We start from the raw sequence: 12,789 nt of genomic DNA, 5'->3' as shown, positions 1-12,789 counted from the left end.
TTTTTAATAGATTGGTCACCTTTAAAAAAAAAAGAAAAGAAAAAAAAAAGAGACAGCATTTGTTGACTAAAGGTAAAGGCGACGATTTCGAAAAATAGAACACACAAATAAATGAAAAGAAAAGTTGAAAAGCAAAAGTTGAAGTAGTGATAATTGGAGAGACATCCAAATCATAGGGGCATTTTGTCAACTTCGAACATTTTAAAGAAATAATGGGACTTTTCCCTAACAAATGAGACCCAAATAATTTTTAAAATGAAGAAAACACTTTTTTTGTCAGATAAAAATCCATATTATAAAGCAATATAATAAAAAAAAAAGTTATTATTCTGATCAGTCCAATTTAGGAGAGGGACGTAAGTTCAATCAGAGATTATTTGTTGTTCATTATTTTCAAAAACTTTTACAAAAATATATTACTTGGAAACTGGAATCGAGTCGAGCCGAGTCGAACTCCTGAATGTTTGAGCTTGGTTCATTTATAATCGACCCGAGCTCGAACTTTATTTAACGAATATATGCATGGCTCACGAGTTTATTCAAGCTTTTATCGAGCCTAAACAAGCTTAATAAATATGAATTATACATTTAAATTTTCATTAAATTAATTAAAAAATAAATTATATATGTACAGAAAAATATATTATTCTTATTAAAATTTGTAAATTTATTATAATAAATAAATTTAATAGATTTTTTTATATAATTCATAAATAATATGCAAAATCAATAAATCAAATATCAAAACTTTTATTTTTTCATCTAAAAAATTACTCATGAACTTACCAACGAAATGTTCACGAGCTAACGAGCCAAATACTGTAAAGCTTGAGTTTGGTTTGTTTATCTTAACAAACCTCATTAAACGAGCTCAAACGAGCTTTTATCGAATCGAGCTTCGAATATCTCACGAACGATTTGATTCGTTTACATCCCTTGTCTCAGACAACCTTAACAGAAAAAAGTGCGCACAAAGTGTGACGACTATTGAAGTTGGAAACGCATAATGAAGATTGCTTGGGGAATTGTGCTATTTTGTTGGGCCGAGCGTCCAATGATCAGCAGTGTAAGCCCTATGGGCTCGGGTGAATTATTAAGTCCTGTTCTTTTTTATAAAATTTGTTGGAAAATAAAATATAATGTCTAAATAGTTTGGAGATGGAACTTAGCCAAAATATTTATTTTTAGAGTCTGAACAACAACATATCATAAAATTTTCAAACAAAATTGAGTGACTCATATCAGTATTAGTAAATCTTATCTAATCATTTATATATGCTATCATATTCTAATAAAAGAATATATTTTTTTACAAAAAATTATCAAACAAAAAAAATTAACATGAGACATATCACATACTGCTAAACAATAATATATATAATAAGGCAAAAATTTGTGTAAGACGGTCTCACGGGTCGTATTTTGTGAAACAGATTTCTTATTTGGGTCATCCATGAAAAAATATTACTTTTTAGAGTAGGTCTCTTGTGAGACGGTCTCACGAATCTTTATCTATGAGACTGATCAACCATATCAATATTCACAATAAAAAATAATACTCTTAGCATAAAAAGTAATATTTTTTCATAGATGACCCAAATAAGATATTTGTCTCACAAAATACAACTCGTGAGACCGTCACACACAAGTTTTGCCTACTTTTTATTGTGAATATCGATAGGGTTGACCCGTTTCACAGATAAAGATTCGTGAGATCGTCTTACAAGATAATTATTCATATAACATATCATCTATGCATGTTGTCGTTGGCAGAGCCAGCATAGGCCCGGTGTGGGCTGATGCCTACACTGGGCCAATTTTTTTTATATGTTTATATATATTTGTGTCTCCCGACACCCTAGATATATTTATTTCTAAATTTTTAATTTGTGTGTGCTATTATTATATGCTTAGCTGATCCAGTTTTCCTTTAATAATTTGTAGACCCAAATTTTAGACTCAATTTTTTACATGTTATTAGTATACAAGTATACACTCTATAGCCTTCTAAATGTGTTTTCTCTTCTCGAGTCACGAACGTCACATACTTTGATTAAGAATCATTCCAATTTTTTTTAATTACTGCTTCATCTTTCACAATCTCTAAAAAAATCCAAAATATTACCAAATTTTAGGTTCGTTTTTTTGTTCGATGTTTGTCGATCATTCAATTGTTTTATAATTTTATGCTTTTTTCAATCGATAATGAATTCATGCTTATTTTTCGAACGTATATTTTATATCATTTTTTGTTTTGATTTCGGATTTTGTACACGCTGTTGTTCTTCGTTTTTCTGACGTTTCTCATCAATTATCAATGCTACTGGCTGTGCGTAACTTGTGTTCAAACTTTATGACACATTATTTTTAGCTGTCGATTAATCATTTTTTTTTCTTTATTAATTATAATATATTGTTGCCTACACTGAACCAAGATCCTAGCTCCGTCCCTGAATTGTTATGCAACTCAAGACTACAAAATAAGATTCATAAGCACAAAAACTCGATGCCATTTCAAACCAAACTTCATCTTAATTTTCTTGCCCCCAACCCAACCAAATTACCGGATCTTCAATATATATCCACACGAGCATTGTCCCTTGTAATTCTACCGAATAAAATTTTCATAAATAATATATTCGTCTCAAATCTACTGGCTTGTTTATTTTTTCACACAGATTTAAAAAAATCTTTCGAAAAAGTCAAGTTTATAAGCAAATTTCATATTTTATCTTTAATTCATTCATTCAAAAAAAAATATAACTTGCATGTTTTTCCAGACTTGTCTCATACTAAATATAGATATTGAATTACATAATTGAGACAAGTAAAAAATAAATTATATTTAATTATAAGGGATTGAGAAAACATATATAATGCATGCATTCACTACTCTACAATGCGCAGCATCTAACTTTGGACGTTCCAACTCCCAACGTCTTCGGCTTTTAATTTTCTTGGTCAACCGTCCAACGCACAAGCTGTGGGGAGGGGGTTCCCACCACTACATGCATGCTTCGTCATTATTACTCTAAGCCAGTACACTTTTGCCTAATCTTTTCTTGCAATTTTTTGTTCATTTTTCAATCATAATAATTATTATTTAAAACTAAGATTTCTCTAAGTTTAATAATTTATAAGAAACAGAATCAAAGATAAAAAAAAATTCGAATGCTACGATAAGTCAAAATGAAGTTGTTAGCTGTGATTCGTAGACTTTTTACATGGCAGTCTCTAATATTGGTACCACCAGCAATTATGCTTCATTAAATAACTGTCAGATATCTATAATTAGTTCAAGCATTATTGATATACAGACATATTTTTTAAATATATGGGAAAACCAGATGCAAAGTTATGTTTGAGTATATGCTATAACTTATTAATTCAATTATAAATATTATGTGTATAAAAGCGTATCAGTGATATATATATATATATATATATATATATCGAGATTCGATTCACAAAGGAGGATTAGTTAAAAATCAAACGGACAAAAAGCAAAAGCACACGACAAATTAATTAAAGAAAGATAAATAACCCCATCTCCTCCTTTTCAATTTTTTTTTTTAAAAAAATTACCAATCAACAAGGATGGAAATTATTTGTCGAGTCCCACCAGTGGCAGGCACAGTTTTTTTAAAAAAATTATTATATATTAATAATTTTCTGAATGACTCCATTTAAAAAATTTCAAAGTTTAAAATCAAAGTTCGAATAAATTAATAATCTTGGTTCCATGTTTGTGTCCCACATTGCATATAAACTATATCAAATCCACTAAAAAAAAAAAAAAAAAAAAACTATATCAAATCCACCATTGACTATACTTTTTTTCTTTTAAAGGAAATAAAACACTAAAATATAATACCAGTTGATAATTCCCGAAATTCGCAACCATCGTACAAAGAAATAAAAGAACTCAACTGATCATAACCTCGGCAAAACAGATACCATTTTGACAAATAATTAATCCATAAACCCCAAATAAATGTCGATTGTTAAACCACACATATATTTAGGCAACCCTTGGTTAATTAGAGTACAATTGGTACGATGCATGCATGATTTTAAATATTTAATTATATATAGGACAAATTATGTTTTTGATCCTGTAATTTGTACTTTTTCTAATTTTAGCTATGTTATGAGACAATTTATGTTTTTAGTCCAGTAATTTATAATATTTTTCAATTTCAGTTCTTTTCCCCCAAAATTGAAATATTCTTCCGGAAAATGCATAGCTGACGGCTGGAATGCTGAGCTGTAATTTGAATTGAGGTTTTTTTATTTTTGGTGGCCTTTTCAAAGTCCACGTAAGTAAATAATATAATAGAAAAAATAAAACTAAATCCACGTCACTTTGAAAAATAAATCCACAAACATATTTCAAATTTTTTTAACAAAAAGAGTACAACAATTATTTAAACATAAAAAATCAAACCCTGTCATTCTCCAAATCACGATACATTTCTCATCCATTAACCAAATTCCCCCAAACTTCTAAATCTAGTGTTCTCGCAGAAGTTGGAAGATCACGCCGGTCATGAATTAATTTGAAATAGGAAGATGTCTTCAGCATATGAAACTGGTTCCATGTTCTGTAAGAGTGCGAAACGAGTTGCGAACTTCTTGGACAAATGATAACCCTGGTAGGAGGTTTCATGGCTGCATAGATTGGAAGGTGGTGGTGGTTTTGTTTCCTTTCACGTGTTTCTAAATTTTGACAGAAAGGTACTATAAATGTTCATTTCAATTTTGGTCTCTTTTTCTTTTACAGAAGGGTGGCTGTGACTTTTTTGCTTGGGAGGATCCACCAATGTGTTATAGAGCTATGGACATAATTCCAAGATTAAAACGGAAGATAAATGTGTTAGAAGAAGAAAATCGAAAAATGGCGAGGGAGAACACAACTTTGAAGTTGATTCTTGTGCTACCGTGGTTGATTTGGTTTGTTTTGTGGGTGTTTTGATGGGTGATTTTGTTCACGCAGAAGATGAAGATTTTGAAGATTTTTATGTTTTGAAGATGCAAAGCTTCTACAATGTTTAGAAAATCTGCTTCTACCGTCACTTTGCTAACTTTCATGTGCTAATATGAAGCTTTTTAGATTTTATAGCAGTGTTGTAATCTATTTTGTTATTGTCAAGGTGAACATGTGATTAACATATTAAACTATGAATCAATGTATTATTGTTCTATGTATCAGTGCAAACATTTTCCTCATTGACAACCATTCAAAACCATGGTTTGATAATGTATCACCAATGAAATGGCTTTCTTTTAGATTGAGCCACTTTTCCAATTTCGTTTTTGCCTTCTCATCAGTTTTGTTACTCTTCCAAAAGGAATCATATAAAAAATAATCCATGAAAATAAAAAACTTTCATATGAATTAATCATAACTGAAACTTGTTCATTCAATGCCAATGTTTCATTTTAATATCCATGAAATATACAAAACATGAAATGTACAAAATATTTGCCAAAAAGCAAACACTAACCAAAAGAACCTCCAAATAAATGACACACAAAATGAGTTCAAATATCCAAAAACCATATAATATTCTTCATGGGCCTGCAATATAAAAAGTAACCAAAAAGTTAACACTTCATTCGCTTTCACTTATGAGGAGCCTTTCCTTTCTTCTTTTTTGTTGCCACGCCACTATCATTTTCAGATACCGAATTATTTAGGCTGGACACTGTCATGAATTTCTGCTCTCCTTCAAATGTGGTTGACTTTGAAAGCATGTGTGAACGATTGGTGCATGGTTTGACACTTTGTCTGTAGGTTCCTCCAACAAATGGTGCAGGTGCCCTTATATTGGCCATATTCGTGGGAATTTGACATTGTTTAAACTGCTCATACACAGATGGAGGAGCCAGAGACCTCGATGGATAAATTGATGTAGTTTTTTGAGCAATTGATTGAGACTTATTGTTGTATTTTCCCTGTGAAAAGTAGGTTTTTTAAATAAAATACAAATTGACTATTTTTTATTAAATACAATATTTGAAATACTAAACACAAAATAAAACATTAGCTTACACTATTATTGCCATGATAGATATTTGATTTCTTTGCCACATTTTCTCTGACAGTATTGTCATCAAACGTCACATTGCTCCTCATCTGAAACCACGTTAATGAGAAAAATTATTATAGAAAAATAATAAATGACACACATACCAGTAACTTGGATGATGGTTGACTTATAAGTTCTTCAGTTAGTTGGCTTAAAGGATGTTCTTGTGATTGTTTGATTTGTTCGGATTCCACTGGCCTTACTGGTTCAGTTCGAGTACAACCTTTTTTATTGTGACCCTCAATACCACAAATGCTACATGTCACTGTTCGTTGCTGCCTCCTCATTTCATGATCATTTCTTACTGTCTTTGCTTTGCTTTTTCGTTTTTTCTTCATTGTTTCAGTAGCTTCGTCTCTTTCCATTCTTCTTGCTCGTTTGGGCCTTCCAACAGGTCTCCCAAAATTTGGTGGAAGTGGTGGAATAATTTCTGTTGTTTGCCATTCGCTCCTACCATTTAGTGGCATCACTGTACGAGCATATACTTGTTTGGATGTGGCTAAACTATAACATTATGCACGTAATCTAAATAATTCAATCGTTGAGATAAAATAGCAGATAAAGCATGGTTGCATGAAATTCCACTCAAATCCCATTTCCTACAACCACATGTCTATTCTTTTAAGTCTACACTGTACTTACTCCCATCATAGCATGAAACTTGGTAATGAAAGTTATCTGCTTTAATTGGCATGCAATCCCCAGTCTTTGCCAAATTATTCTCGATTAGTTTTTTAATTTGAGGGCAAAACAATCCTTCCCACTTTTCTTCAGCCCTATCCCTGTTAACTTGCATTTTTGTCATGAAGTATTCAACAAGCCATTCAAGCATTGACAATATGACCTTATCCCTCGCATCCAAAATATTGTTGTTAAAGGATTCACAACAATTATTCAATAAAAAGTCACATACAGAGTTGGTTGCGAAGTGTGACCTACTCCAATACATTGGTGGCTTGTCATTAAACCAATCAGCAGCGCTTGAATCAATATCTCTTATTTCTCCCATTTTTCTGCTGAAATCATTCACCGTTGTAGATGTGGCACATTTCCATAATGCATTTTTAAATGCTTCACCTCTAAAACCAGTCGTTTTAAAATTCTCATGCAAGTGCCTAAGACAAAACCTATGGTTAGCCCCTGGGAATACTTCACTAAATGCTTGGATCAACCCTTTTTGCTTGTCAGACATGAATGTCCATTCATAATCCTTTTCAATATTCAAATCTAATTTCAACAAACTCAAAAACCAGCCCCATGTCTCACATGACTCATTGTTCATAATGGCAAGAGCAATTGGGAAATTACTATTATTTGGATCAATTCCTACAGCTGATAGCAGCACCCCGCCATGCGGTCCTTTCAAATGACACACATCGACCCCAATAAAACGCCTACATCCTGACAAAAATACAACTTTCAATGCATACAAACACATATAAAGCCTGTCAAACCTATTTTCGTCAGTCTCATTATTAGTGCCAATCACAACAGTGGACCCAGGGTTCGATCTCTTCACCTCATTTGCAAAATCCCAAATCAGTGCATACTGCTCACAGGCTTGTCCTTCAACAAGATGAGTTGCTTTTGCTTTTGCTCTATAAATTTGAGACTTTGATACGATGCATCTAATGTCTTCCATAACATCAGTTCTAAAGCCTTTCATATTTCTTTTCGGGTCTGATCTGATTTTGCTCATGTACTTTGTAGACAACCAAGTTGATTTCAGATTTTTCACATACAAATTCAACACACATGTGTGTTTAGCCACGTACTTCCTGATTTAAAAAGTGCATTCCCCACTAATCTTCAATGCATGAAACTTCCACTCACACTCCTCAGCTGCACACTTAGCATATACTCTGATCTTGTCATTTTTTGTAATGTTAATGCTTCTTCTATTTTTTATAGCATGTGAGATTATTGCATCTCTCAATTCTTTCTTGTTGCTAAACATCATTCCCAACTCAAAATTTGGATCATACTGTTGTAAAAAATTAAAAGAAGAAACTCATTTGCATCATTTTCTGTATCTGATCCATCTCCACTTTTACTAAATTCTTCTTCAATGTCAATTAAATTCTCCTCAGTTGAATCCTCGTCCATATATATTTTCAGAGCAACTTCTGAGCCATTATTTTTCCTGCACCACTCACTGTCAAAATCCACATTAGCAGTGAATAAATTATCATCACATTCGTCATCCGTCTCAATAAAAAAATCGTTGTACTCATCATTATCATCATCTATGATCTCATCACTTCCATCTTCATTACCTAAACTAATGTTATCCTCCACTGCATTTTCATTTTCTTCACTTGAGTCCTCGTGCCTTCCAGCTTTATTAGGTGAATATAGACAAAAATTTAGTATATATATTATTGTACCCTACTTAGCAAACATGAAGAATATAAATACACAAAAATTAAAAAAATTGTTTCACTATCGAAGGACAAACTTAGCATTTAAAATGCACAGACCCACAAAGATTATAATTATTAAAGAAGATGCAACACATATGGACCACAAAAAAAGTGCATATTCAAAATAGAACAAGAAATCAAACCATATTCTGGTGGAGGAAATTTCGCTCCATTTGAGTGGTGAATCTTCATTTCAAAGAAATGACTTCTGGATTCACAAAGGTCGAAGACTGAAATTCTCTGTAATTTCTTCGAGCAAGAGGACTTCTGAGTTGCATCGATTTCTTTGGATTCAGAAATGCATCGCGATTTGGAGACAAAAATTGAAAATTGTTTTGGGTTTAATCTTTTATGTTGTCGTGGCTTTTTGTGGAGAATATGCTTGTTTTTTTAAAAAAAGATTTTTAATTTTTTGGAATATATTTGTGGATTTATTTTTAAAAGTGAGGTAGATTTAGTTTTATTTTTTCTATTATATTATTTACTTATGTGGACTTTGAAAAAGGCACCAAAAATCAAAACCCCCAATTCAAATTACAGCTCACCATTTCGGCCGCCAGCTATGCATTTTCTTGTGGAAGATTTCAATTTTGGGGAAAAACGACTGAAATTGGAAAATATTATAAATTACTGGACTAAGAACGTAAATTGTCTCATAAGATTAAAATTAGAAAAAGTGCAATTTGTCCTTATATATATCGTAACTAAGATTAAGAAGACTCTAAGATCATGGTACTATTGGTTTCAGCAATGGAGAGAGAATGATTGTGCTGGCCTTCGTAGGTGACGACTAGCATCGTTGGATCGTCCAAAGCCCTCTCCACATGTTTACGCGCCGGACAACCTCGAACACTGCTGCACTTGTAGTATCCTCTGCAATTATTTTCTATTTTTATGTTGGAAATCATCATAAAAATTTTAATATAATTGAACTCATGTGAGATATATTAATTAGCGCGTTTTTTAAGAAAAAATATATTGGACGAGAGCATATATATCAAATTCATGTTTAACATACACAAAAATCTAAAATAGTAATAATCTTATTTTTTTACCAAGCTTAAAAAAGAAGATTATTGTCATGTTTTGGTTTGGGATTCGGGGGAATTAAGGCAACATTTGACAAAGGAGATGCCTTAATTAAGAAGCTAGGTTTAGTGGCAGCTACCTAGATTTGGCGAATGAAACCCCGTCTCACGGTAAAGGAACAATGACACTTAATTAACTCGTGCTGTGTGAAATGTACTCAATTAGTCAAACAGAACTTGGATTTTTTGTTGTGTGTTCCCTCGAGTTGCCGAAAAAAAAAAAAAAAAACCATTTGTTTTTCCAGTTATAATATATATATATATATATATATATATATAATGAAATAACTCAATCTTAACAGTGATCCCATGCGTCCAAAATTAGGGTACCGAAGAGCTATTGAAAATTTATGATTTATTAAAGGAAAGATTACAAAAAATTAATGTTGAAAAAAATGATAATTTAAAAATTAGAAAATACTAAATATTTGAGTATTAATGAGGATCAAAAGATTTATCTGAAAATTTAGAGATTTAATACTCGTTTGATCAAAATTGATTTATAATTTTTGACTAATTTTTATAAAATTATATAAAAAGTACTACTGAAATGCTGATGCCTTGGTACCTTGGATGTGGAGAACCTTTGATGGGTTTCTGACCGTATTTTCTCCAGGAATAATCATCCGATGGAATATCAGACATCTTCATGCTGATCGCCGGAATCCTGATCACCCTCTTTAGTTTCAATTTCCTGCCATTAAAACGGAAATCAAAGCTTAATCTTATGTTGAATCGTGGAACAGGTGCTGAATAGTTTAGGTCTTGAAAGCAAATGCTCACTTTCTTTTTGAACAGTGGCAGCGGCCGGAGGAGCCACTGCACTTTCCGGAGACGGCATTTTCCGACGAAATGCATTTTCTTTTAAAAGAAGAACAAGATGACAGAGGAGGCTTCCCGGCAGAATTCGAAACCTGAGAAAGACTGCTAATCATATGAAGAACCGAGGAAGATGATGTATGCTGCTGCTTAGTTTCAGAAAGACCGCCCGCGGCCAATGACGATAAAAACGAATTCCCTCGAGAAAGCATCGGCGAGTGAGAGAAACTAATCGTCTTAGACCCCGATTCTTTTCCATTTTCCACGACATTTTTCTTCAGAACATGATGATATTCTGGAGGTGAGACTTGTTGAATTGGTGTAGGACAGTAGACTTTGGCATAACTTTGAGCTTCTGCTCGAGGGTTTTCCGTAACCATGTGTGGAATCAGCACAGAATTAGGAGACGAGTCCGGATCATAAGCAGCAGTAGAAGAAGAAGTTAGCGGCGCTCTTCTGAACCGAGCATGACCGGTTCGCGTCCGGCCAAGAATAGAAATAACTCTTTTAAACTTGCTCACCGCGACATCCGCCACCGCCGCGTAATCCATCTCCATTTCATTTGGGTTTCGATCTTGCTCTGACGTGAACAGGTTCAAGAGCTTTTCAACACTTTGTAGCCCAGAAGCAGCTTCTTTCTCAGCGTATTCTTCAGACTGTGAAATAAAACCGCTGTTCCTGTAATTCATCATGAGCTCCACAGCCATGACTGTCGCCACCGATTAAAATCTGTCTTTCTTTTTCCAGTCTCTACGTTTGCATCCTACAGTATTAATGTAGAGAACAAAAGAAAAAAAATGGAACGAAGAACTATTAAATGGGAATAGAATTTGTTTTGAAAACGTAACCGGAGATTAGGGAGTTAAAAAGAAATAGAGAGGTGGTGGATGGTAAAGTAAACAGTAGGTCACTGACCTGTCACTTTATCTGCAACGTCAAATTTAGGTGCGAATAAAGATCACATCTGCACCCTTGGATCATATTATTATATCGAATCTTGTGCGACGACAGTACTGGCTGACAAACACAAATCCAATACTTTTTATTATTATTATTATTAAAGTAAATCACATTAACTTTAAATTTATCCAATTTTTGTTTCGAAATTATTTCTTACATCTGTAGTTAAAGTTATGTAAGAAATGAGACTAGGTAAGTTGGTCACATGAACTTATGTTTTATGATCAAGAAAAGGAAAAGGAAGAAACGATTCGTCCAAGACCTTGACCTCTTTTGTATGGGGTCCAGTTGAAACATTACGAATCAGTCGTACTTATTATTTCAATTCAACTGAGATATGATTCAATTTATAAAATCCAATCAAATTTATTTAAGTTTATTAATTCAATCTTATTTACATTATTTTATAAATTGTTGTGGGATATATATATCAAATTAAAATTATTTTTATAACAATTGATATCTGATTTAAAATAAAACGTTGAGAAAGAGAGCGACAAGGTCAAACATGTGATCCCGGATGCCGTCTCTATCTTATAGAAAGACGTGTGGCAATGGACGATTGGTTGTTTGTGTTCTGTGTATGTTGACTTTGAATAAATTGTTTGGAGACCTAGTCTCAAATCGGATCCCTATTCCCTCCGGTGTTGTCCTTTTCCTCTTGGTTTCACATCTATTTTACTACTTTGATTTGATGATTTTCCTTTTTTTTTTTCTTAAATCAATTTTCAATGACTTCATTATCATTAATACTTTATTCACATTTTAATCCACTGTGGATTCTTAACTTCAAGAGATATTCTTGATGGAAGTGATCTAGGAGAATATTTTGGAAAATTTATTATTTAAAAATCTCGATTAAACTTTTTCTCACTACAAAAAATTTCAGAATCAACAACATACATACGACAACGGTTTTAACTAAAATCGTCGTTAAAAAACTTTAACGACGATTTTAGTTAAAACCGTTGTTAACGGTTTTAGAAAACCGTTGTCGATTAGGGTGTGTTTAGAATAAAACACAGCGTTATTTAGCGACGATTTTATGTTAGCGACAGTGTCATCTAAACCGTCGCTATTTTGAAATTACCGACGGTTTAATTTTAACCGTCGCTAAAGTTAGCAACAGTATCATGTACAACCGTCGCTAATTTGAACTTAGCGATGGTTTAGATTACACCGTCGCTAACCTTAGTGACGGTTTAGCTAAAACCGTTGCTGATATTTGCGACGGTTGAAAGACAACCGTCGCAAATTTCAAAAATTCGAAACATTCACTCCATTTTCTTCCACTGCTCTCTATAAATACCTATAAATTCGCTCCATTTTCTTCCATTTCACTTCACAACACTTAAAATTTTTCTCACTTACACGATTTTACAACTTCACAACACTTAAAATTTTTAT

The 12,789-nt window shown here is 32.7% G+C and overlaps 2 protein-coding genes across 4 annotated transcripts; both read right to left on the bottom strand.

The window, feature by feature from the left end:
• Window positions 1-3,906: 3,906 nt before the first annotated feature.
• On the bottom strand, window positions 3,907-11,296 carry LOC142522944 (putative WRKY transcription factor 15). Of its 3 annotated transcripts, XM_075626549.1 has the most exons (4): window positions 10,387-11,295; window positions 10,172-10,297; window positions 9,214-9,388; window positions 3,907-4,094 (listed from the first exon to the last, which is right to left on the bottom strand). In XM_075626549.1, the coding sequence occupies exons 1-3, from the start codon at window positions 11,127-11,129 to the stop codon at window positions 9,226-9,228; spliced, it is 1,032 nt and encodes a 343-aa protein (XP_075482664.1). In that variant the 5' UTR covers window positions 11,130-11,295; the 3' UTR covers window positions 3,907-4,094; window positions 9,214-9,225. The 3 variants fall into 3 exon arrangements, with proteins under 3 accessions (XP_075482664.1, XP_075482662.1, XP_075482665.1); XM_075626547.1 differs by lacking the exon at window positions 3,907-4,094 and having other exon boundaries at window positions 9,126-9,388; XM_075626550.1 differs by lacking the exon at window positions 3,907-4,094 and having other exon boundaries at window positions 9,270-9,401; window positions 10,387-11,296.
• On the bottom strand, window positions 5,505-9,020 carry LOC142522943 (uncharacterized). Its single transcript, XM_075626546.1, has 2 exons — window positions 6,056-9,020; window positions 5,505-5,958 (listed from the first exon to the last, which is right to left on the bottom strand). The coding sequence occupies exon 1, from the start codon at window positions 7,789-7,791 to the stop codon at window positions 6,706-6,708; it is 1,086 nt and encodes a 361-aa protein (XP_075482661.1). The 5' UTR covers window positions 7,792-9,020; the 3' UTR covers window positions 5,505-5,958; window positions 6,056-6,705.
• Window positions 11,297-12,789: the final 1,493 nt, after the last annotated feature.

Source organism: Primulina tabacum, chromosome 13 (assembly GCF_025594145.1).
Source record: "Primulina tabacum isolate GXHZ01 chromosome 13, ASM2559414v2, whole genome shotgun sequence".
In the NCBI taxonomy this organism is placed as follows: Eukaryota; Viridiplantae; Streptophyta; class Magnoliopsida; order Lamiales; family Gesneriaceae; genus Primulina; species Primulina tabacum.
Note: the sequence above shows the minus strand (reverse complement) of the source record. Positions and strands in the feature narration are given on the sequence as shown.

Excerpts from the sequence above, each read along its gene's own strand:
- LOC142522944 (XM_075626549.1), bottom strand. The coding sequence starts at position 11,129 with ATGGCTGTGGAGCTCATGATGAATTACAGGAACAGCGGTTTTATTTCA. Across the intron at positions 10,298-10,386 it reads TGCCACTGTTCAAAAAGAAA|GAAATTGAAACTAAAGAGGG; the intron begins GTGAGCATTTGC and ends TTTTAATGGCAG. Across the intron at positions 9,389-10,171 it reads AAAGGTTCTCCACATCCAAG|AGGATACTACAAGTGCAGCA; the intron begins GTACCAAGGCAT and ends AAATAATTGCAG.
- LOC142522943 (XM_075626546.1), bottom strand. The coding sequence starts at position 7,791 with ATGAGCAAAATCAGATCAGACCCGAAAAGAAATATGAAAGGCTTTAGA.